At 41.5% G+C, this 24539-nt stretch overlaps 1 protein-coding gene across 1 annotated transcript in view; it reads left to right on the top strand.

Moving 5' to 3' along the window:
* Positions 1 to 23687, top strand: part of LOC115658032 (potassium voltage-gated channel subfamily C member 3-like) — a 29382-nt gene extending 5695 nt beyond the window's left edge. The window contains exons 3-7 of the mRNA XM_030576492.1: positions 9330 to 9508; positions 10647 to 10763; positions 16443 to 16487; positions 18497 to 19044; positions 21109 to 23687. Of these exons, the coding sequence (XP_030432352.1) occupies positions 18556 to 19044; positions 21109 to 21912 (1293 nt within the window). The 5' untranslated portion in view covers positions 9330 to 9508; positions 10647 to 10763; positions 16443 to 16487; positions 18497 to 18555 and the 3' untranslated portion in view covers positions 21913 to 23687. The remainder of the gene's footprint in view (positions 1 to 9329; positions 9509 to 10646; positions 10764 to 16442; positions 16488 to 18496; positions 19045 to 21108) is intronic.
* The last annotated feature ends 852 nt before the right edge of the window (positions 23688 to 24539 follow it).

The following is a 24539-nucleotide window of genomic DNA, read 5'->3' as shown; positions in this document are numbered from 1 at the left end:
AAAGATCTCACAAAACTAAGTGAGTGGGCAACAAAATGGCAAATGAAATTTAATGTAGATAAATGTAAAGTAATGCACATTGGAAAAAATAACCCCAATTATACATACAATATGATAGGGGCTAATTTAGCTACAACGAGTCAGGAAAAAGATCTTGGCGTCATTGTGGATAGTTCTCTGAAGGTGTCCACGCAGTGCGCAGAGGCGGTCAAAAAAACAAACAGGATGTTAGGAATCATTAAAAATGGGATAGAGAGTAAGACTGAGAATATATTATTGCCCTTATATAAATCCATATACGCCCACATCTCGAATACTGTGTACAGATGTGGTCTCCTCACCTCAAAAAAGAAATACTGGCACTAGAAAAGGTTCAGAAAAGGGCAACTAAAATGATTAAGAGTTTGGAGAGGGTCCCATATGAGGAAAGATTAAAGAGGCTAGGACTCTTCAGCTTGGAAAAGAGGAGACTAAGGGGAGAATATGACAGAGGTATATAAAATCAGGAGTGATGTGGAGAAAGTGGATAAGGAAAATTATTTACTTATTCCCATAATACAAAAACTAGGGGTCACCAAATTAAATTAATAGGCAGCAGGTTTAAAACAAATACAAGAAAGTTCTTCTTTACGCAGCACACAGTCAATTTGTGGAACTCCTTACCTGAGGAGGTTGTGAAGGCTAGGACTATAACAGTGTTTAAAAGAGAACTGGATAAATTCATGGTGGTTAAATCCATAAATGGCTATTAGCCAGGATGGGTAAGGAATGGTGTTCCTAGCCTCTGTTTGTCAGAGGATGAAGATGGATGGCAGGAGAGAGATCACTTGATCATTGCCTGTTAGGTTCACTCCCTCTGGGGCACTTGGCATTGGCCACTGTCGGTAGACAGATACTGGGCTAGATGGACCTTTGGTCTGACCCAGTACAGCCGTTCTTATGTTCTTGTGTTATGTTATGTTCTTCTAGTTTCCACAGTACACAAACTTGGAAAGCAGCTTTCCAAGTTTGGGGGGGAGGGATAGCTCAGTTGTTTGAGCATTGGCCTGCTAAACCCAGGGTTGTTAGTTCAATCATTGAGGGGTCCACTTAGGGATCTGGGGTAAAAATCAGTACTTGGTCCTGCTAGTGAAGGCAGGGGGCTGCACTCAATGACCTTTCAAGGTCCCTTCCAGTTCTAGGAGATAGGTATATCTCCAATTATTAAAAAAAAATATTTATTCAGACCAAGTGAGATAAGCTTAGGAACATGTATGAGAGTGAGATAACATGCTGATGAGTATCACACCCAATGGATGAGACTTGACATGTCTGGAAGGGCCTCTTGGTCAGTCCATCTGCCCCACTGTTGGGCCTCAGAGTGCAGCCAGTAGGGGTGACAGGGCCAGGCCCTGACTCCCTACCCTGGGAAGAGGGAGAGGTCACAGGGAGGCACTGACTGACTGCATCCTGGACCTGTGCCAGCCAACCTACCACCATGACAGGGAATGCAACGCTTCCCCCCACTACAGGTACACCCTTCTACTTCCTCCCCCCTCAGGTTGTGGGCTACTGCATATTAGCCACCATGTGGCCCTGGTTAAATCCCCCCAGGTACCTGTGCAAGAACTGAACTAACACCCCCACTCTCCTCTCAGGGCCAGGATAAAAACTAGGGGCACAGGTTCCCAACTGCTTTATTCAATGGAGCCCACTCCTCACTGAAAGCTAATAACAACCTCCTTTCTCAAATATTTTTACATACCGGTTGTTTTCCATTATATCCTCCCTCAATTTGCTGTTGTTGCCTGTACTTTAAGAAAATTTAAGAGAGTTAATTAATTTTTCTTGACTCAGGTTTCCCTCCCTTCCAAGGCTGCTTGCACCTCTCCTCCTCCCGCCTCTCCTCACTTCTGCTTTGTTTTTGTTTTAAAAGTTAAAAGTTATACTTATTACAGAAATCTCTTTTGCTAAAAAGATGAAGCAACTGAAAATAAAACAAATCAAAAAACAAGCTGAGAGAAAATAAGGTAAATGCTTTAATTAAGCCCAATGAATTAATTAGTTTAACCCTTCAGGAATGTAACAGCTGGAAATACTCCTAACTTTCTTGAAGATATAGTTGCCAAGCAATAGAAATATTAACTTTACTTCTAATACTAAGCACTAATTAATAAGAAACATGGGCTTTTCTTATTTCCATTTAATAGCATTTTTTTTACAATAAAAGTAATAGAAAGTAATAGAAGATGCCTTAAGTTACTAAATTAATACACAAAGGGAGGAAATAATTTAATATGGATTTTTATCAGTCCTTATTAAAAGTTTTAAATAAAAATGTAAATTGCTTATTTAAATGTTTAATTATTTTGTTTGCCTGCCTTTTAAAAATGCATTTTTTAATAATTTTGTGCTCTTAATGCCTTATTTTGTTGATCTGATTGTAATTCTGGTGCCATTTGTTTTTAGTTGTAAGTTTGTCATATATGTTGTCCTGTGTTTGTATGTTGTGTGTGTCACGTGACTATTTTTTGTTTTTATTTTGTTGCAACAAAAGTCGATTTTATACTTTTTTTAATATGTGTTACCACACTATTTTAATATTATGATGAAGTATAACCATCATAATGCCAATTAATTTTTTTTTGGCGAAGCTCATAAAGGCCTCCATTATAAATATATGTACATGTATTTTTGCTTTAATAAATAATACAATTGTAAACAAAAATAATTCTCTTTTATTAATCACAGGTTTTTGATTTAAAGGGAAAATATAAGGGGAAACAGCAATATTAATGTAAAGGTAATAGTAGCAAAATGTTAGTTTCTTGTTTGTTTTTTCATAAACTTGATTGTGCCTTTATTAAATATTAAAATATAGTTAAAAGAATGTTATAGCAAAAATGGTAAAAAAATATAACAATACATGCTATGTCTGGTTATGTTGCAAAATGTTAACACTAACCAAACAATTTCAATAGGTTTCCCCCTTTGTGGGTCAAATACAACCGAGTGTCATAAAAGTTTAGTACCCTCGAAGTGTTGGAATAGAACTGCATTTAAAATTCAGTTTGGTTTTATTTTTATACTCTTTTCTTCTATGTTATGTTAAAGGGAAGTAGTTGTTAAAGTTTGTGTTTCTAAACAGTTAACAAAAGTGGAATTGGTGTGACAAGCAAATTAACTCTAGAAAGGTTGGGTAAAAATTCTGTTACCAACTCTTGCTAAAATGGAGTGCTCAGCAGGGGAGAGCAATACACTGCACAGAAGACTGTGGGCATCTATTTTAGCAGTTATGCACACAGTATAACAAAATTAATAATGTACATTTTAAGGAAGTAAAAATGAATGTCTGCAAAAACTGCAAAAGCATTTGAAACAGTTATACTGTATTTGTGCTAAAAAAAAAAAAAAGGAAAGTCTGCACAAAAGCATACCTTGTTTTATAGAGTACTTGGTCTCTACTACAATGTAAACAAACTAAGTTAATCTGTGTATCAAATTCGGGCTATTGAAAACAAGAGAAATGTAAAACAAACAAGCAAAAACTTCATCATGTTAACCAACTCAAGCTGTTAAGGGTGGATCCCACAGACCAAAGACATGGGAAGATATCAGTGCACAGTGAAGAAGCCCCTGGGTATCAGGAAAAGAAAAACAAAGTCCTTTGTATATAACAGACTAGTCAACTAATTTCAGTCAATTCAGACAATTAAGTATGCAATTGTCCACAGCGCCATTATAGAAACCACAAGCTGGGCCAGGTCTAATTGTTGTTTTAAAATGGATATTATTATGCAAAGTAAGTTCATTTCATCTGCCTGTGGTTTTAAATCTTTATCACTAAAATATGGATGAATTTGGCTATTGTGTAAAAGCAACTGTATCTACAGTATTGCTACATGCTACTTTTTTAATTGATATACTAGCATCTTATCAGGAATGTGCACAAGATTCAGGGGCTGGTCAAAAGACTAATCAACAGCCTGGTATCTTTTCAAAATAGCAGACTCCAAAATCTAGCTACAATGACTGAGTATATTTCAAGATTATTTGAATGTGGAGACATATTTAAAATAAGGGTAATATGAAAAATATATATACACCAACATACAAACATATATATAAAACAAAACATTAATTATTTTGACCACCTGGCAGTGGAAACTGTGTTTGAACCTGTAATTCATGGATAAGGGCCTGGCTACTAACAAAACAGTACATTATTTATAATGTGAATAATATTGTTAACCTGTTTAACAAACTAATTGCAGCAAACAATATAAAGGCAAGGAAAAAACAAATTGGTAAAGAAATTATTTGTATTGCTTATGAAGGTTACGTAGTAACTACCCTAACCAACTCATTAGGGAACATTTAAAAAGGAAAATAGAGCAACAGGTGCCCATTGCCCAATTTAATAGCTGAACAACAAGTAATTGGGGATGATATTGCTTGCACCCCCTGGTTTGTACTTTAAGCCTAATTTTAATGGTGGTTCAAATGATTACCACCACTATCAACTCGGAAATGTGCAGGTGGGTAATAAATTTGAAAAAGAAAGCACAGAAAGACAGGAATATAATGCAAATGAAACAAATGCTCATATAAAAAGAACAACAGAAGCAGGGGAATGTAGCTAAGGCTTGGCCCAAAATGAGTAATTAGCACCTGGAGGGAAGTCTCATTTTTTGGAAGATAGGGTTAAGGAAGAAAATAAATTATTAGGTTGAAAACAGAATGTGCTAAATTAAGATAAGTAAATAGGTCAGTAGGCCAAGAAGACAGAATGTCTGCGCCAACTAAAATAAGAGGGAAAACAGAGAACTATTTACTATGAAATAGATAATAAAAGACAAAGAATGTAGAGATGAGGTAAAGAACAAGTTGAATCAGAGTCAGTGCGTGGATGTATAGTAAAGGCAATGAGATGTGCAATGTATATAAAGGGAGAAGGTTTCTGTGTAATTTTGGAGCTGTAATCTACCCTGCATCCACCCCCCATGCGTTTGACTCTGACCAACTCAGCGTAGCATTGCTGTATGTAACTTGCTATTTACATAAACAATTTTTCTGTAAATACAAGTCATGGGGTCAGTGATACAGCATTCTAATTAAGGCACATGATATTCAGAACAATTTTGTTCAGTTGTCAGGATTCCATATTTGTAATTTGACACAATATTTGATAAACTGGTTACTGTCCATTCAGTAGGTTATCTGGAAAATAGCATCTACCTGAAACAACCAAATCTACCTCAACTACAGGTGTGTTACAAACCTAAAGAGCACCACACCCAGCTTGTTATGTCAGGAATGTTGCAACTGCAGTGTGTGGCCACAATAATTCAGGCGAATCTAATGGACTGAGAAACTAGTTGGTCTTGTCTCCTGCCCAGCAAAGCTTACCAGATGGTGACAACCAACAGTAAAGGCAACCCATAACATGGATGGACAGTACTGTGTAGTATCTAATTACAAGAAATTTATATATGAGGGGCTTACTTGTAATGTCACTATTTCAATGTCTGTTAGGTAGTAAAGGTAACATACCAATCTCCTAGAACTGGAAGGGACCTTGAAAGGTCATTGAGTGCAGCCCCCTGCCTTCACTAGCAGGACCAATGTTTGCCCCAGATCCCTAAGTGGACCCTTGAAGGATTGAACTCATGACCTGGGGTTTAGCAGCCTAGTGCTCAAGACACTGAGCTATCCCTCCCCTTATGTACTTTGAACTGTGAAATATATTGTAATAGTGCCTATTGCAGTTTTTTTAAAATGGGACTAAGAACAATTGGAAAAAGGAAATTGTCCACAGGTCGTAAGAGGGAATGTGCAGATCATAGGACATGTGGGGCATGAATGTATGGATGGGTAAAGCAAAATGACCAAGAAATCATGTTTAGCCCACTGGGTCATTTTCAGTCCATACATTTTGCTTTTCCAGGATAATGGGTCAACATCCTTCCCATAAAAGACAAAAAGCAGGGGAATGTAGTAGATACTGGAGCACTATGCCTGGTGCAAGATTTGAGGCCTGAACCGGAGGCTGTGAACCAAAGTCAGGCCATGTAGCAAAGTAGATGCTTACAAGTTTATTATCCAGTACATGAACTTGGCAAAGTTATTGCTAGTTTATTAGCTATTTACATAAATATATTTTAGCTAGTACAGATGCATTCCAATCTAATACAAGATAAGATGGTTTGACAAAATAATGGGGTGTAATAAGGATGTTTTGTCCAAGATATCAGGAACAAAGGGAGGTAACAAACAGATGTCATGAAATACATAAGGAGGTGTTTAAGTTGTGTTTTCTTGTTGTTTGCTTTGGCCTGTAAGTGTCATGGTACTTCGCCTTAACCCTTTGTCCAGTTGAGGAGAGCTGTGGAAAGTCCTGCCGCTAACTGAGCTGAGTCCATTGCAATGAGCATACATATGTTGGTGCAACTGTAGACATTGATCCAGGGAGCTAGTACTGTGCATCATTGACAATAAACCTGGCTGAGTGCCTTCACCACTGAACCGTGTATATGGTCTTCCTTTATTAATAAACTCAAGGTCTGCTGGACAAACCTGCTGCACTGTCTACTAATAATAATGAAGCTTCAAGGACAGAAGCAATGAGCAGCCACCTTAACTGTGTGTTATTGCAGTTTGGGTGCTCTTTAGCTTGTTATTAAGGATTTGTGTTTTATAACATCAATAAGAGTTGTTAACTTGTTATTGTATTAGGAATTTTGTTTGCATCAATAAAGGGTGCTTTGTTTTGGAAAAGATACTTGTCAATCATTCATCAGAGGGCTGTATCCTTATCCTCTAGTATTTTTTTGGGCACATGGAGACCCATACCTGATGAGAAAAGATTGGGCTTGAGGGAGCCTTTGGTAAGCTTGGCAGAGGACACTGGGTGAGCTACTCGGAGGAGGGCGGTATCTAAATTTTTTCTGGGGTAACTGTGGAGGGGCAGTTGATCTCACTTAGATGCTTGGCTGATCATGCCCACTTGGAGTGGAAAGATGCTGCAAAGCTCCCTGGACTGAATAGGGAATATTGGATTTTTTTTTCAGGAGCACAGAGTGGAGTGTGTCATTAATTAATTAATTCTCAATTTGATTTCAGGGCTGAAACCTGGTGTTAAAAGGCTCAACCCTGAATCAACCAATGTAAGGGATATTACTTGTTTTCATAGATTCTAAGGCCAGAAGAGAGGATTGTGATCCTCTGGACTAAATTCCTATATAACACAGGCCATAGAAATCCCCAAAATAATTCCTCTTTGAACTAGTGTAATTTTTTTTTTTTTTTTGGTAATTTAAACATCCAATATTTATTTATAAATTGCCAGTGATGGAGAATTTACCACAAAAAAAAATTACCTGGGTAAATGTTCCCAATGGTTAATTACCCTCACTGTTAAAAATGTACACCATCTTTCCAGTATGAACCTGTCTAGCTTCAGCTTCCATCCATGGGATCTTGTTATACCTTTAGCTGCTACATTGGAGAGCTCATTATCAAATATTTGTTCCCATGTAGTAAGTGCTTAATACATCTGCATTTTCTGCATTATTATTGACATTGTTTGAACATGATGATAATGTGGCAGACTGATCCTATGGTGGCTCAAGAGAGAGGCCAAGAGGGGGTTGTGCATAGACTGGGATAAAGAGACTGACCTCTTAGCAGAGCAGAGTGAGTGGGGTGGATCAGGTAGGGGGCTGGAGGGGCCAGCAAGACACTAATGTGGGTTGCTGAGGAGTTTAGTAATAAAGGATTTTCTGGAAGAAGACCAGGGAGCAGAACAAAGGGGTTCTGTGCGCATTAGACAGTAGGGGAGAGATTGGCCATCAGGGCCCATCTCTCACATACATACGTACATGTCAGGCATAGTCTTTTTTTATAGTATTGCTTCTGGAATGGGCCTCACAGCCTCTCTTCATGTATCTGATGGTCCTCATGGAGCTGAAAGAAATTAGCAGAAACACAACCCTACTAGGGAAATAATTTATAGAAATCAGTCAGGTAAAATGGTATGAATTGAAATAGGCTATATGCAGTGAAAATCCTGGCCAGATACAGCAAAGGGAGTTACTCCCATCAGTAAGGCCACCTTTTCCCATTTGGATTATTAGAAAAACAACATCCTCGTTCGTAGAGAGACTGAATGAATTAGGCTTAATCTAAATAAATGGTCCCTGAAAGCTGGAGGAGACAGCTAGCTCTAGTGCTGTCTGCTGCTACAGAAACTCTATCCCACAAAGCTCTCCAGCATTGTATTGCACAATAAACATTATAATATTGAAATAAACTTTGCTGGTGAAACATGCCCTGAGAGAGGGGCGCTGTGCCTTGCAATTACTGGTTTTATAAAAATCTTTTCACTGGTATTTCATACGCTGCGGACATTTTATCTAGTGAGGTCCCTAGCAGACTTAATTTATACACCATCTTATGAGGATCTCAACGTGATTTATCCCCCTCACTAGATGGTTCATGGCTGCTGCTTACAGAATCAGAGCAGTTAAGTCATATAAGAGTTCATCTACACCATCCCTAGAGTGTTCCACTTATTCCGTGGCTGAGAAGTTGGCTGCAAAATGCACCTATCATTATGGAATTGTGCAGAAGAATATTAGTTTTAAAAGGTAAATCCCTAGCCACTATAAGTGTGAAAAAATCACCCCCATGTGACCCAAGTGTAAATGCAGTACAGTCTGCCTGAGTCTGCAGTCAGCCTGAAAGAATAGCTCTGAAAAGTGTAAGTGCCTTTTTTCATCTCAATAAATTGTTAACTCTGGATCCTGCTGGTTCCTGCTGATCACTTTAGCAGAGACATCCAGCTGATGATGTGTTTATTATACACTGCCATACAACTGGATGCTGTGAAGCACAACAATACCCTGCCAGACTTCAAACCTCTGGCTCTGTAGAAGGAATTTAGAGAATGGAGACAAATGATTGAAGGCCTATAGAGACTTCTATATGAAGAAAGACTGAAGAGACTGGGATTATTTAATTTGGAGAGGAGTGTGATATTAAAAAACACCTAAATGGATTATGTACCCCCATTGACTTCTGTTGAGTTTCAATGGGAATTAGGTGCCTAATTCACTTATGCACTGCTGGAAGTGCCACCTGAGATGACATGACAGAGGTATGCAAAATATGAACAGTGTGGGGAATTTAAACTCGGCACTATTTATTCTAATGGGATATTCAGTGACACTTAAAGGAATACATTTAAAACTGTTAAAATGAAAGTACTTTTGCAAAGCACAGAGCCCTGGGTACAGTGACAGATTTGGACTTTACAGTGAACTTTGTGTCTTGTTATTTATCTCCTTCAGATGCTGAATATAATTTATGGGAGCTCTTTTATACCGAGATGTAGAGTGGCCATCCTGGAAATGTTTATCTCCCTGCTGAGGAAGGTCCATTATGTGATGGAATTGAGCTTGTCAGAGATTCACATGGCCAGAAAGGAATCCAGCAACATGAAGGGATCCATTTCTGTGAGCCTCTTGAGGTAATTACTAATGACACAGCTCCTTTGACGTCACTTAGCATTGTTCCTTGCCCCTATTGTAGCCCAGCTCCTGCATCACTTCTGCAATGTCCACATAGATATCTTCATTCCTGTGGTTACTCTACATCTGTCATTGCACTGCCCCTTCTCTCCAGAGGCAGTTGAGATCCAGAATTTCCTTCATGGTCCATGCAGCAATACGTGATTTAGCTGGGGATCTATCTTTGTGCAGATCCATACCAATCTGCTCACAGAGGTGGTCTAGGAGGTATGCTTGCACAGGAGGGCTATCAGGAAAAGAAGCATTTCCAAAATATGCTGGGGATTTTAAAAAGAGTGTGAGGTGAGTTTCTGGTCACAGTGCCCCTGGGCAGTGAAGTTCAAAACAGTGACTAGAGCGGTCACTGCTGAGGGAAGTGGGGCATAGAGAGACTATTGCTGATGGACTGTTTTTTACCAAAATAGGTAACAGTGTCCATGCTGGTATTTTGCCAGCAGAAGTATGTTGGCTGTGGACTTGTGTAATTTGGGGTTTCACCAACAGACTCAATTTTGAGTGAGGATGTATGCAAACCTGTAGTGACAAAAGGAGACTTCAGCTAACACCACTTTGTCGTGCAGACCAGGCATAAGAGATCAAGTGGATGGAGAATATATTTCTGTTTTGCTGAACACATAGAGGTGTCCTTATCCCTGTATTTCATCCATGTGCTTTAGTTCAACAAGGCTCATTTATGTGTAATTTTTATCTTGAGCACAATTTTGTACATGGTAATAGAATAGTTCCAAGTGTTTGTGGTCTAGTGAGTCATGCCTGGAGTTAGAGACCAGGAAGTCCTGAATTCTAATCACAGCTCTGATGCTGGCTTATCAGTTCACCTCTATCTGTTTTGGTTTCTTTTCCCATTTTAAAAATTGGTGAAGTTTAAATATATTGTAGAATAAGAGGAACCCATACAGCCTCCAAAACCTACGTCCTCAAGTTTGATAGGGAGAAAATGATGGAGACTGAATGATTCTTGACACCTGGCAGTTATTCATATTAATTGGATCTTGATCACCGGTTAACAGTTTGATGTCCTCAGATACCATTTCTCTCTCATTGTTGAAACCATGCCTGTTTCATCTTGTCTTGCAGACAGCAGTGGAAATTCACCCTCTTCCAGAGCATCAACTGTCTGCAGTGAATTCAGCTGAGGTAATGCTCCACAGCATCACCTGGGATTATGATTTGCAGTGTATCTGGAAGTGCCTTGTAAGTGATTCTTGTCATCTTAGTATTGAACAGTGATTTGAGGGTTGGTAGCATGAAGTGTACTATAGTTTCAACGCACTTTCAGGCTTTAGGGTGAAGGTAATAGATGTAATCCTCTTTCTCCTTCATAGGACCTTTCTAATTCCATAATACCAAGAGCCATAGGGATTATTCCATATGGCCTTATCAAGAACACACGCAATCTAAGATTTGAGCTGGCTAAGCTTCTAGATAGACTATTATGAGGCAATATGGAGTGCACAATGTATTCAAACAAGGAAACAGCTTTACTGTTGCCATCTTTCAGTTACTTTTCAAGTCATCTTAATACCCACTGTGACAAAGTTCCTCCTCTACCTTGTTGGGTCCTGCACTTATTGGCAGATTTGCTCACCTCAGTGATCTTCCCCACAGTCTGGATCAACTCCTCCTGTGTCTGATCAGGAGTTGGGAGGTTTGGGGGGAGCCTGGGCCCACCCTTTACTCCAGGTTCCAGCCCAGGGCCCTGTGGATTGCAGCTGTCTATAGTGCCTCTTGTAACAGCTGCATGACAGCTACAACTCCCTGGGCTACTTCCCCATGACCTTCTCCAAACACCTTCTTTATCCTCACCACAGGACCTTCCTCCTGCTGTCTGATAACACTTGTACTCCATAGTCCTCCAGCAGCACAACCTCTCACTCTCAGCTTCTTGTGCCTCATGCTCCCAGCTCCTCACACACACTTCCTCTCCTCTGGCTCCTCCCCACCTGATTGGAGTGAGCTCTTTTTTAAAACCAGGTGCCCTGATTAGCCTGCTTTGATTGGCTGCAGGTGATCTAATCAGCCTGTCTGCCTTAATTGGTTCTAGCAGGTTCCTGATTACTCTAGTGCAGCCCCTGCTCTGGTCACTCAGGGAACAGAAAACTACTCATCCAGTGACCAGTATATTTGCCCTCTACCGGACTTCTATACCACACTGGTTTGGGTCTGTCACACCACCTTTGAAGAATGATTCGTTTGCTGGTGCCTGGCAGATGATTTATGCACCATGCATGTGTAACAGGATGGTCTGTCCCTTTAAGGGCCTGGGGCCTCCAGCCAGCTCTGTTTGAGTATCAGACCCAGCTAGTAAGGGGTCTGGTGAGCCCTATAAAGGGCTGAGAGAGTTCACCTGGAGGGAGATGGGTTTCTGCAGTAGGTCCTGAAGCAGGAACTGGATGGGAAGGGTATGTTCTCCTTTCAGCCCTGAAAGTGGCAAGGGGAAACAAATGATGTTTTGCCTATGTTTTATGTTTCAAGACTAAAACTGCCCTGAGGGAAGATCCTGAAAGAGATCTGGGCATAGAGCTGAGCTTTTCCTGTGCCTCCAGTGTCCCTATGACCTATATTCAGAAGGGATGAATCCCCACATTCAGGAGAGGGGATGTGGATTGAGCTCTAACTCTGGAATGTGTGCTGCATAAAGGGTTTCACTTTTGGAAATGAAGACTTCGGTTGTTGTGCATTCTGTAAATGGTTCATATACTAACACATAAACCTAGTCCTGCCTGTTGTCCTAACTACTACATCACTCTCTGGCAGCAATGACTGAGACAGTCTCCCTCTTTTTTCTTCTCACTACAAAGCAGTTAGGTCACTGTGTTCTAAAGCACTTAGGATTTCTCATCTGTTCCTCTTTTATTCTTTTAAGTGAATTAAGCACTGGTGAAAAGTACCAGTGAGAAAGCCCCGGAGACTCCAGTCTCTCTCTTTATCTTCAGAAGAGGAACAATATAAGCATCAGTTGTGCAAGCTCCCTCTAGCAATGTGCCTCTTCCTTGGTGTGGAGGGACTGCTTCTAGGGGTGAGTACGGAGTTCAGTCTCTGGCTGTTTTGCTCCTTAGCTTCTCTACTAAGAACAAGGAAATCTGTTGTTGCCAGTTGTGATTGATTGTTGTTTCTATGATGCGGACACTTGTTGCTTAGGAACTGGATGGATACCCCTAACTCATTTCAAACAGACAAATGACTTTCAGGGTCACATTCTTTCGTGTGCTGAAGGCTGGAGGAAGTGTCAGGGGCCAGTGATGGCTCCCTCATCGCAGGTAGTCCTGGTGTGCATTAGAGCAGCCTAAGTGGGATGTTCTAACTTAGGCCAGCAGGTTATCATCAACAGTGGCCAGACTGGGAGGAGAGAATATGTCCCTCAGTTGCTACTGACTTGAGATGGAGGTGAACTGCTTTGTATCTTCAGTGGCTGTTTCCTGCCAGCCTTTCAGAACCCCGGCATATTTTATACTTGTTTAGTATTCTTAGGCACCATTCGTATTTAATAAACTGCTAATCATCTCCACCTGCAACTCATAAAATCTTCTTTCTTTCTTTCAAGAATCTTTTGGGGAGTTTATTCTACCTTTTTCAGATTATAAATTCTTTGGTCAAGATACTTTTCCCCGTTTATACTCGTGTAAATAAAAAGTAACTCCAGTAAGTAAATTAAGCCACACCAGATTTAGGTTGGTGTGACTGAGAGCATAGTTTGGCCTTTCCTATATATCTGAGTATGAACAGATGGGAAAAACATCCTAAAACATTTGTTATACATAAAAGCTGTTTTTATTAAATCGGAGAGAAAATACAGAGAAATGCTATAAAGAATCTGGTATTGGAAAACAGGAAACAATAGCTCAGATGTTGTTAGCACCTCGATCTAGTCACGACCACTATCTTCATTTCAACTTCTAGTGGATCTGAATCTGTTTTGTTATAATACTATCTTTGAAAACACAGCAAAGTTTATTACAGTAATAACGTTCCCAAAAGCTGCCAGGCCCTGGGTCTGAATAAATCTAGGTCAAAATGAAACAAGAGATTCATTACCCAAAGAAAAGTGAAATGGGGGAAGAGATTTGAAGGTCACTGCCAAGCTCCTGCAGTGCTTCATGCCGGGAAAGTAAATTCTCAGAAAATACCAGACAGAAAGAAAACTTGGAAAAGGGCCCTGTTCTCTGGAACTGGATTTGCACTTTCCATCTGTGTTTAACAATGATCAGAAAACACAGGCTCTTGTTGTATTGCTATCAAAGGGCCTTATTCAGAGCCCAGTAACAGCCTGTATCATTTTGTTTCCTATTATTTCAATGGCTTTTCGCATCTGGAACATACCTCTGGGCTTCAGTAACTAAAATGAGTGCAAAAATTTTAATGTGCTCATATGAAAATGTACTGTAGGAGGTGCTGTAATGCCTGTGAATTTAAATTTTTCCATCAAATATGAAACTAAGTAGGATCTTAGTATAAACGGGGAAAATTGAGCAGCTAACACCAGACCATAACACCTTGCAGGAACTGGAAAAAGACCTGAGGGCTGTAGACCAGCTAACACTGTTCTGCCCTGTGGCCCGGAATTGCTATCGGTGGGCCTGCCCAGAGCTTTAAGTTAAAACAACCGCTAGCTGCCCCAAAGGGACCATTCTGGCATCCAGGGACCAGCAATGCTTTGCTATACCCCCTTCCACCAGCTATGTCCCTGTGCTGGATGCTTAGAAGCACGTGGCACAGGGCTATCTGTAATGGCTGTGCGCTACCCTGGGAATCCTCAGCTGCCTGGCTAGTGCAGCTGTACAGCCCCTTTAGCTGCAGGACTGGTGCATATCAGGGGACCAAAAGTAGCCCAATTAATCAGCCTGGAAAGTCCAAATATAAATACCTCTTTTCAGAAAGAGGAAAAAGGGATTGCAGAGCCCTAGGGAGCATAACTAGGTGTAGTGGGTTAAAATGAAGTAAACCAATCTTAGGTGGAATATCTGGTAGATCTTTCTCTGATGAGGTCTGAATCTGCCTCTTTGCTTGTGTAATTTAAAACTAGACCAGAGCCTTAGGATACGTCTACACTGTAATAAAACACCTGCAACTGGCCTGCGTCAGCTGACTCGGGCTTGCAGGGCTCAGGCTGCAGGGCTATAAAATTGCAGTCTTGACATTCGGGCTCCGCTGGAGCTCATGTTCTGGGACCCCATGAGGAATCTACACTGCAATTTTATAGCCTGCTCCCCCCCGCCACCAACCTGAGATCCATGAGCCCAAGTCAGCTATCACAGGCCATCTGTGGGTGTTTTATTGCAGTGTAGACATACCATTGTAGGAAATAGCCTAAGGCTGGGATGACAAAGGTGACATGAAAAGTCCTTTTTGTCTCTAATTCCTTTGAATAATATTACAAGTAGTCTGAGAGAGAAAATCTGGAAACTGACTTTGAGGAGTAATTAAAAGACTATCTGTCAGGGTTCCCTCCTCTCTCTGAACTCTGGGGTACAGATGTGGGGACCTGCATGAAAGACCCCCTAAATTTATTTCTACCAGCTTAGGTTAAAACTTCCACAAGGCACAAATCTTTTCCTTGACCTTGGAAGGTATTGCTGCCACCACCAAGTGATTTAGACAAAGATTCAGGAAAAGGAGCACTTGGAGTTCCTATTTCCCCAGAATATCCCCCCAAACTCCTTCACTCCCTTTCCTCGGGAGGCTTGAGAATAATATACCAACCAATTGCCTTTAATAAAAATACAAACCAGACCCTTTATTTTTAGGATACTAAAATCAATCAAGTTCTTAAAAGAATAACTTTATTATAAAGAAAAAGGTAAAAGAAGCAGCTCTGTAAAATCAGGATGGAAGGTAATTTTATAGGGTGATAAAAAGATTTAAAACACAGAGGATTCCCCTCTAGGCTCAACTTAAAAGTTACAAAAATAGGAATAAACCTCCCTTTTAGCATAGGGAAAATTCACAAGCTAAAACAAAAGATAATCTAATGCATTTACTTACAATTTCTGTAATTTTAGAGGTATAATTTCAAGGTATCTTTTCAAGAGATGGGTTACCTGCTTGGTCTCTCTCTATCTAGAGAGAACAAACAAAGAGAGCACAAATAAAACCTCCCCCCCACCAAAGATTTGAAAGTATCTTCTTTTCCCATTGGTCCTTCTGGTCTGGTGCCAACTAGGTTAATTGAACTGATTAACTCCTTACACATAAAATGATTCTGGAGCTCTGTCTGTACCTCTTGCCAGGAGAGATTTTATGTTACTGCATACATAAAGGTTGTTACCCTTCCATTTATATTTATGACACCACCTCAAACACTCTGTCTTAAATAGTGGATTTTCTTTTAACAGTCTCAGCAGTTACATACCTAAAATCTTCCTAATATGATCAGGGATCATAACAAGTTAAAAATTTGCAGGTGCAAAAGTTTATTTCCTCTGCAGCTAGAAATGAATGGAAAGCCCTTTAATTGAAAGGAGGGTGACAGCTCTTTTTTTAATTTAATTTGAGTAATGAACAGTGAGGAAAGGAACAAATTTTCCCTGCGTTTCTGTTGCTCAACATTCTAATTTTATATTGGGCCCAGGAAGTTTGAGCATTACATATTTTCAAAATACCACTGTTCTTTGAGGCTGTAAGAAGCATAGCGGGTGGCAGAGGGAAGAATAATCTGGCCAGGAGAACATCTGGCTTGGCAGTTGTTGACATGTTTGAGTATTATTCCTTAGAGGATGAAAAGCGATTGCTGATAGGACAGATTTGGAGGGGATTGGGGGGGTTCAACATATTTTCTGTTCGATTGGTTGGTGTTGTTTTCTAGCATCCATGAGCCTAAGCTTGGAGCCCAGCCACCGAACATCCTGTTTTCACTGAACTTGTCTCTTCCTCTAGGCTTCTTCTCTCCTCTGGTCACAAAGCTACTGCAATAACTCCAAGGTAAGGATTTGAAACGTAGCTTTTTAGCTGATTTTTCACTTGGGATTTGTACTGTTGAGCAAGAGGCATCGAGCATCCTAAGTAGATGAATAAGAATTTAGCAAAGGCATTTAAAAATCAGCTTTTTACACAACTACTTGCTTGTAAAAGGAAGGAGAATGCTCTCACAAAGTTCCAGTAACAGGTTTTCTGAACTCTGAGAAGGTTACTCTAACTTGCTGTGTCACTCATATTCTTGCTTCAATATTTGAGTTTATGTGCTGCAAGCACAAAGCAGAGTGTGTATCTATGTACTATGTGGGCCCAATCCTGCTCTCACTGAACTCAATGGGAGTTTTGCCATTGACTTCACTGGAAGCTGGATCAGGCCCTCGGTGTGTGCACATGTATGTTGAGGGCAGTCACTGTGGTAGACAAACAGCAATTAATTTATGTTTCTAGTGAACTTGTGAGCCAGCCCCAGCCTTCTCTTACCAAGCCTTCTGGTGAAAGGGAACTATATAGGGAACCTAGTAACAAACTGTGATAGTGTCCAAGCCCTTCACTTCTGGACTGTAGGTGTAAATCTTGATTACCAGCAGGTAAGAAGTGGAAAGGCGCTCCCATTCCTTGGTACCACACAAGGGAGTTGGTGCTTCTTTGCCCAAGTGCTTTCCACAAAGACAGAAGAAGGTAACAACTGGACCACACCATGGTATAAAGTACAGCCAGGAATGAATGGGTGGGGTGCACGAATGTGAGTGGGAAGGAAAGACAGGTCTGGTCTAGAGCAGCTCGCAGTGATACAGGTCAGAACCGAGAGGTCTATCCCAGGACCGCAATAGAAGGGGGTGCAGTATGTCAGAAATGACAGAGGTGTCTGTGTGTGTGATATCCATGGGTCCTTTCCGAAATGCCCAGTTCTCTGTCATTGCCACGTGTTGTATAGTGCAGAAGACTGAGGTTGACTCATGAAATGTCTCTTGTAATGACATTAATACAGAACTGAGAAACAGCTTCCACACATTTGGGGTCAACATACTTTAAGCTTTGGAGAATGGAGCTGATATTGGGTTATCAGTAACTGTACATGAATTATGCTGCTCAGTGACAGAGTCCTGGGCAGCAGAGTCTGGGATTGCTATGAAGGCATCACATTCAGCCCCTGGAGAAGGGAGTGCCTCATGTTGCTCATGAACCTCTCCCAGCTGACCCAGGGGTCGTGCTGATAGACTCCAGGAGGAAGCAGCATCCTACAGTTGGGCAGATAGTTACACCCAACATGAGTCCAGAGGGGAAAAAAAAAGAGGCAAAGTGGAACCTCAGAGAACATTTACCTTCTCCCTCCCAGAAAACATGATCCAGTTGACGGTCATGCAGTCATATCATCTCATTTGTGACTCTCCAAATCATCAAGGTAATGTGGAGAGAGGAGAAAATCTCCCACACCCAGAAAGATAGGTGAAGTCTAAAAGACGCCCTAAAGCTCTGGGATGAAAACTCTGGTCGAAAGCTCTGCTCCTCTGGGTATTTCTCGTCCTTATGTGAGGCAGAGTTTCTGAATTCCCTCAGGAACTAAGGACCATCACAAACTTCACCACCTTGTGCTCCATATGCAAGGTACTTTTCTTTGACCTTGCCTTCTCTAACATAAATACATGGCAACATGTATATTAAAATATTATATTATATTACATTAAAAAACCTCTACCAAAAGACACTCCACTGTATACGCTTCTCCCCTAGCGTGAAGATGAGAGAACAAACAACATGTGACAGACAGTCATGTTTCTTAATGCACTATTGGAAGGTGTCCAGACGAGTGATGCGCGCAGTTGAAGAGCCTATATTGAATAGAATAGGTCAGTGGTGAGAGGAGTCATGCACTTTCTCTAGGAAATTCCAGTGCTCAGGGAAGTTACAAAATAAGCTTTATGGAGTGGTGTGACATTCCATGGAAAACTGCCCTGCTTCAGATTTGCAGCCTTGAGGGTTTTAATTTGCATTCTTACCCTTTCTCCCTCCTGTAGGCTTGCTAGAGATTAACAGAAGCCAATCAGAACTGAATCCACCACTTGAAACCTGAAGGATGGATGGCTCAAAAGAGAAGATCATCCTGAATATTGGAGGAATCAGACATGAGACATACTGCAGCACCCTCCGGACCTTCCCAGGAACCAAGCTCTGCAGCCTCACAGAGCCCAATGCCAGCACACTATATGATTATAACCCTACAACCAAAGAATTCTTCTTTGACAGGAGTGCTCAGCTCTTTGGCTATGTGTTGAGCTATTACAGGACCAAACACCTCCATTGTCCTGTAGACACCTGCAGATCAGTCTTAGAGGAAGAGCTGGCTTTCTGGGAGATAAGTGATGCACAGCTGGCACCCTGCTGTTGGCTGAAGCTGACCAAAGACAGCCAGCCAGAGGAATTTAATGTTTGGGATGAGAACGAACATGCTGATGACCAGTGCCTTATAGTCCAGGTGGAAAGAAGGGATTTCAGCTGGAGGGCCAGGTGGCAGCCAAAGATCTGGTCTATCTTTGAAAAGCCCTTTTCCTCTTTAAGTGCCAAGGTAATGCTCCCAGTGGAGAACCAGATAGATTCATCAAAGTGATCCTGAATCTGTTGGGGTGGAAAAAGCTTAGGAACTTGCAGCTCTAGTGCACGGGTTCAGAGTCCTGCTTACAGCTACCGTACTTGAATAATTAAATAAAACATCCCAGAATAACAACTTGACTCACCAATATTTTTAGTGTGCAGTTCAGCTTGCTCTGATTCGGGTAGGTGATGCTGCTATTAGTTACACAGAAGTATTTGCCTTGGTATTCCAGGGCAATTTGTGAATCCTAGAGGTTTCATGAGTTTTAGCACTCATGATTATTAATTTGAAAATTCATAGTAGAAATGAGCTATTTACTATGAGTTTTATTTTTATATTATAAAATTTTACTAATCCCACTTGGGAGCTGACACCAGACCATATGACTTAGGTGACCCCCTTCCTCATTCAACATGACTAATAAACAATTGAAATGATAATTTCATAAACAAGCTACAGCAGTGGTGGGCAACCTGCATCCCATCAGGGTATGCTGATTGTGGGCAGTGAGACATGTTGCTGACATTGACTGTCTGCAGGCATGGCCCCCGCAGCTCCCAGTAACCACAGTTCACCGTTCCTGGCCAATCGGAGCTGCGGGAAGCGGCAGACCATGCTGGCTGCCGCTTTCTGCAGCTCCCATTGGCCAGGAACGGCAAACCATGGCTACTGGGAGCTACCGGTGGCTGTGCCTGCAGACAGTCAACATCAGCAATATGTCTCGCAGCCCACAATCAGCTTAGCCTGTTGGGCCGCATACAGCCTGCGGGCCACAGGTTACCCACCACTGACCCATAGGCTCTAAATCAGGGTTTCTCAAACAGGGCCCGGGCTGCTTCCAGCAGCCCCCATTGGCCCGGAGCAGCGATCTGTGGCCAGTGGGAGCCAAGATCGACTGGACCTGTGGATGGGGCAGGTAAACACACCGGCTCGGCCCGCCGGGGTTTTCCCTACACAAGCGGCGACCCCTGTTTGAGAAACCCTGCTCTACATTATTCCTCCAAAGCATTTGGCAAATATTTTTGAAAATAAGGATCAGTTCATGAAAGGTTCTCTAACCAGAAACAGGATAAATGTGCAATTAATATAGGGTCTGATTCTGACCTCACTCCAGTTTTACAGCTGACTCCACTGACTTCATTAAAATTACTCCTGATTTACACCATTGTAAATCTGTTATTTGTAAAGGAGAGTTTGACCAGCTTTAGACTTACTATCTACCTCTTATTAAACAATACAAAGCATATAATTTGGAAGCCTGCAAAGTCAGTTAAGAGTCTGTGGCTCAAAATCAAACATTCTTCTTTACCTGTGCTCTCTACCAGGTCACCTGCTTTTCTAAACCTCAGCATGGAATTTAAACCAGTTAATGGCTGAGCTAATGCTAAACACTTATGCCAGGGCCTTAATAACACCCAGGTGATTTCTGCTTGTGCTATCAGGGAAAAAAAGTGTCAACTCTCAGTTCATTTTATTTTCTGTAACTAAAATGCTGTTGTGTCTCCCTGCTAGGGCTGGGCCCTGGCTATGGCCTTTTGCTGTGCCCCACTGCTCTGCATGCTAGGGCTGCGCATTTGCTACTGTGCTGTGTACAGTTAAATAGTTATTTAGTGCATTTCATTAATTCCTCTCCTCTCAGAACAGGAGCAAGTTTGGAGAAGGCAGAGGACATTTTCCAGTCTATCTAGAACAGCTGAGTCACTTGAGCCAACACTTCGTGCTAGGGCAATCTCATTGAATCTGTCCATGTTGCTCTAGCTGTCAGATGTCTCCCCTTCCCTACAAGTCCAGATGCTAATAGTTCACATTATTTTCCTTGACCCAAATCCCTCTCTTGGCCTTGGACAGGTAAGGATGGAAAAGAAAAAGAAACCTTCAATGTGTGAATCCATTCCTAGATGGAAATTGGGTAAAAGTTAAGTCTAGGAGAAGGTAATGTTTGATGCTGAGAATCCTGGATGTGAAGTGCGGCTTTGAAGTTTTGTGATACCCTCACACTGACCTGATCCTACGTTTGACCTTTCTGTCCCTCTGCAGTGCCTGGCAATTATTTCTCTGCTGTTCATCATTGGAATTGTCATCATATTCTGTGAGGAGACGAAGGCACAGTACGAGTACTCTGCCGCTAACTTGACCATTTTCGGCCATTCCGATGTGATCCACAGCATCCATGAGCCTTATTATCACCAGGATCCTTACCTGCTCCATCTGGAGCTGTTCTGTGTCCTCTGGTTCACTTTTGAGTTTTCCATGCGATTTTTCTTCTGTCCAGACAAAAAGAAATTCCTCAGGAATCCTCTGAATGTGGCTGATTTCCTCTCCCTCTTCCCAGTTTACATTGAACTCTTCACCGCCAAGCAGATTCAGAAAATGCCGAACCTAGCGCTTTGGCTGGGTTTTGTCCGTGTAGTCTACCTCTTCAAACTCCTGAAGATATTCAAGCTAATAGAGACCCCTCTGATCCTGAGAGTCCTGTCCTACACGCTCAAGTCCATCATCCGAGAGATCTGCTTCCTGCTGATGATCCTGGCCTTTGAAACCCTCTTCTTTGGTTCTCTCTTTTTCTATGGCGAGTTGCTGGGTATTCATTCTTCTTACCGGGCAGATTTGCACTTCACAGACATTAACATTTGCTTCTGGTGGGCTCTGATCACGCTAACCACTGTGGGCTATGGTGACATCATCCCTCTCACCATCTTTGGCCAGGTGATGGCAGCCTTTGCTGCAATATTTGGCATGTTAACTATTATCATTCCAATCCCCATTTTCCTGGTCAAGTTTAAAGGCTATTATGCCACTGCCATAACCAAACAAAAGCTGAAAATGAGCAAAAAGCAATAATGCAATTGACTTCAGACCATTGCTGCCTTGGGGCACGTCAGAATTAATTCCAGTGTAGTTTGTTTCCACCACTTGTGGGAAGAGCACATGCTCCTATGAAAAGTCCATGCCACGTTCATTAAGACTGCCTCCTTGCTCCTTTGGTGTATTTCAAATCAATGTCAGGTACCCAGACCTAAGTTATAGCTTTCTATTTTAGTAGCTAATGCTCTTTGTGGCCTATCCCTATATCACACAGCACTACACTGACAGTCAGCATGACCCAACTAGCACTGAAATCTCACCTATCCCTTGTCAGAACAAGATGAGAAAATTCACTGTGGACAGTTTCATCAACACACAAGATGTTGTTGTTTTTTTCCACCAGCAGGAAAAAGCAATGCTGTTCACTGTGCAAAGCTATGAGAAGTGATTCCCAGAGACGGCAGGGAGGAAGGGCTGCACTGAAGTATAGACCAAGAATCTGCAACGTGTTAAATGCTCTCAACCCCAGTGATGCCAGTTCAAAGTGGGGCCTAACTAGGGTGACCAGACAGCAAATGCGAAAAATCGGGACAGAGGGTGGGGGGTAATAGGAGCCTATATAAGAAAAAGACCCAAAAATCAGGACATCTAGTCATCCTAGGCCTAACAGAAAAATGTATAAGGTGCACACCCTGGCAACAGCCTTCTGCACGCTCTCTAGGCCGGATAATCAGCTGGTGTAAATCAGTGCAGCTCCACTGACTTCAAAGAAGCTTTGCTGATTTACCCCGTCTGAGGATATGGGTCTGTGTGCCTCACAGGGACAATCACACCTTCATTTTCATAGATACCTTTTTATGGAGAGAAATGTGTAGCTAAAATCTAAGGGTCAGATCTTGTCCCTAGCATCTGCTCCCAGAGGAGGATCTTCCACATGTCAGATCTCACCGTGCATGGAATGGGTAGAGTCAGCTATCTCAATGGCACTGGGCCCCACCAAGAGGCTTTTACTGAATCCTGCTGTTGGGAAGGGGGTGAAGATTGCGTAGAACGTGAGACAGCCTGCATTAGGCTGTGGCAGGCTGGGAGGAGAAGAGACATGTAGGGATGCACATTATCTTCCCATCAGCCCTGTTACCCATGGTGGGGAACCTTCCACCTTTAAGAAGGGACCTGGTACAGCTGCAACTAGAGGAAGTCCTTATAGTACTTTTTCACAGGAGTCCATTGGCACAGGATGTGTGTTTGGAAACGCAGATGGCAGGGAATCCATAAAACTGGATGCTGACACACAGCTCCTTCTAGGCAGGGTCATACTCCCCCATGGAACAGTACCTTCCCCCCATGAGTTTGACTGGGTGGGGAGCAATCTGGCCCTAAGAAATTCTGCCCTGTCTTCTCATATTTTATTGAAGAAGCAAAGGATGTGGTATATTTTGTCTGATTTGCCTGCACATAGAGGCCAGTGTGAACTAGTGAACAGACCTAAAATCTGTAGTTCTTATAGTCAATATTTTTAGTGATTTTTTTTTCACTTGGCCTGATTCTGATCCTCACATACCTCACTGCCAATCTGGAGTAAATACTCTGAAGTGAGGGAGTTACATTAGTGGGGTAGGAAAAAAAAGAGTGGGAGATCAGAATCAGGCCCACTAAGTTGGTGATGCATTCAGTGTGCAATAAGGGATCCCTCCAATGGCAATTCCCTTGGACTGCAGCCAGAGGCTTCATATCCTAGTGGAAAGATTTCAGAGTAGCAGCCGTGTTAGTCTGTATCCGCAAAAAGAACAGGAGTACTTGTGGCACCTTAGAGACTAACAGATTTATTTGAGCTTTTATGGGTTACAGCCCACTTCATCAGATGCATCGAATGGAACATATAGTAAGAAGATATATATACATACAGAGAACATGAAAAGGTGGAAGTTGCCATATCAACTCTAAGAGGCTAATTAATTAAGATGAGCTATTATCAGCAGGAGAAAAAAAAACTTTTGTAGTGATAATCAAGATGGCCCATTTCAGACAGTTGACAAGAAGGTGTGAGGATACTTAACGTGGGGAAATAGATTCAGTTTGTGTAATGATCCAGCTGCTCCCAGTCTCTATTCAAGCCCAAATTAACGGTATCTAGTTTGCAAAATAATTCCAGTTCAGCAGTTTTTTGTTGGAGTCTGTTTTTGAAGCTTTTCTGTTGCAAAATTGCCACCTTTAAGTCTGTTACTGTTTTTGAATGTTATGATTCCTGATGTCAGATTTGTGTCAAAGGGGTAGCCGTGTTAGTCTGGATCTGTAAAAGCAGCAAAGGGTCCTGTGGCACTTATAGACTAACAGCCGTATGGGAGCATGAGCTTTCGTGGGTGAATACATGCATCCGATGAAGTGGGTATTCACCCACGAAAGCTCATGATTTTTATGCTTTTAATAAAAATAACTAAACAGCACTATTCTTTCAAGAAACAAAACATAAACAAAACAATATTAAATATAATGTTCATTACATTTTATCTGCCTATAGATATTGTTATAAACTAGAAAGATTAAACTTATAATTTTGTAATCTTTATATGCCTTCTATTCCTAATTTTTTTCCTTATAATATCCAATACTGTATGCTTCCATTGAGGTAAAGAAACAAGATCAGATGCTGTGGCTATTTCAAC

The sequence above is a fragment of the Gopherus evgoodei genome, chromosome 9, assembly GCF_007399415.2.
Source record: "Gopherus evgoodei ecotype Sinaloan lineage chromosome 9, rGopEvg1_v1.p, whole genome shotgun sequence".
Lineage (NCBI taxonomy): Eukaryota > Metazoa > Chordata > Testudines > Testudinidae > Gopherus > Gopherus evgoodei.
This window is presented reverse-complemented; position numbering and strand designations above follow the sequence as displayed.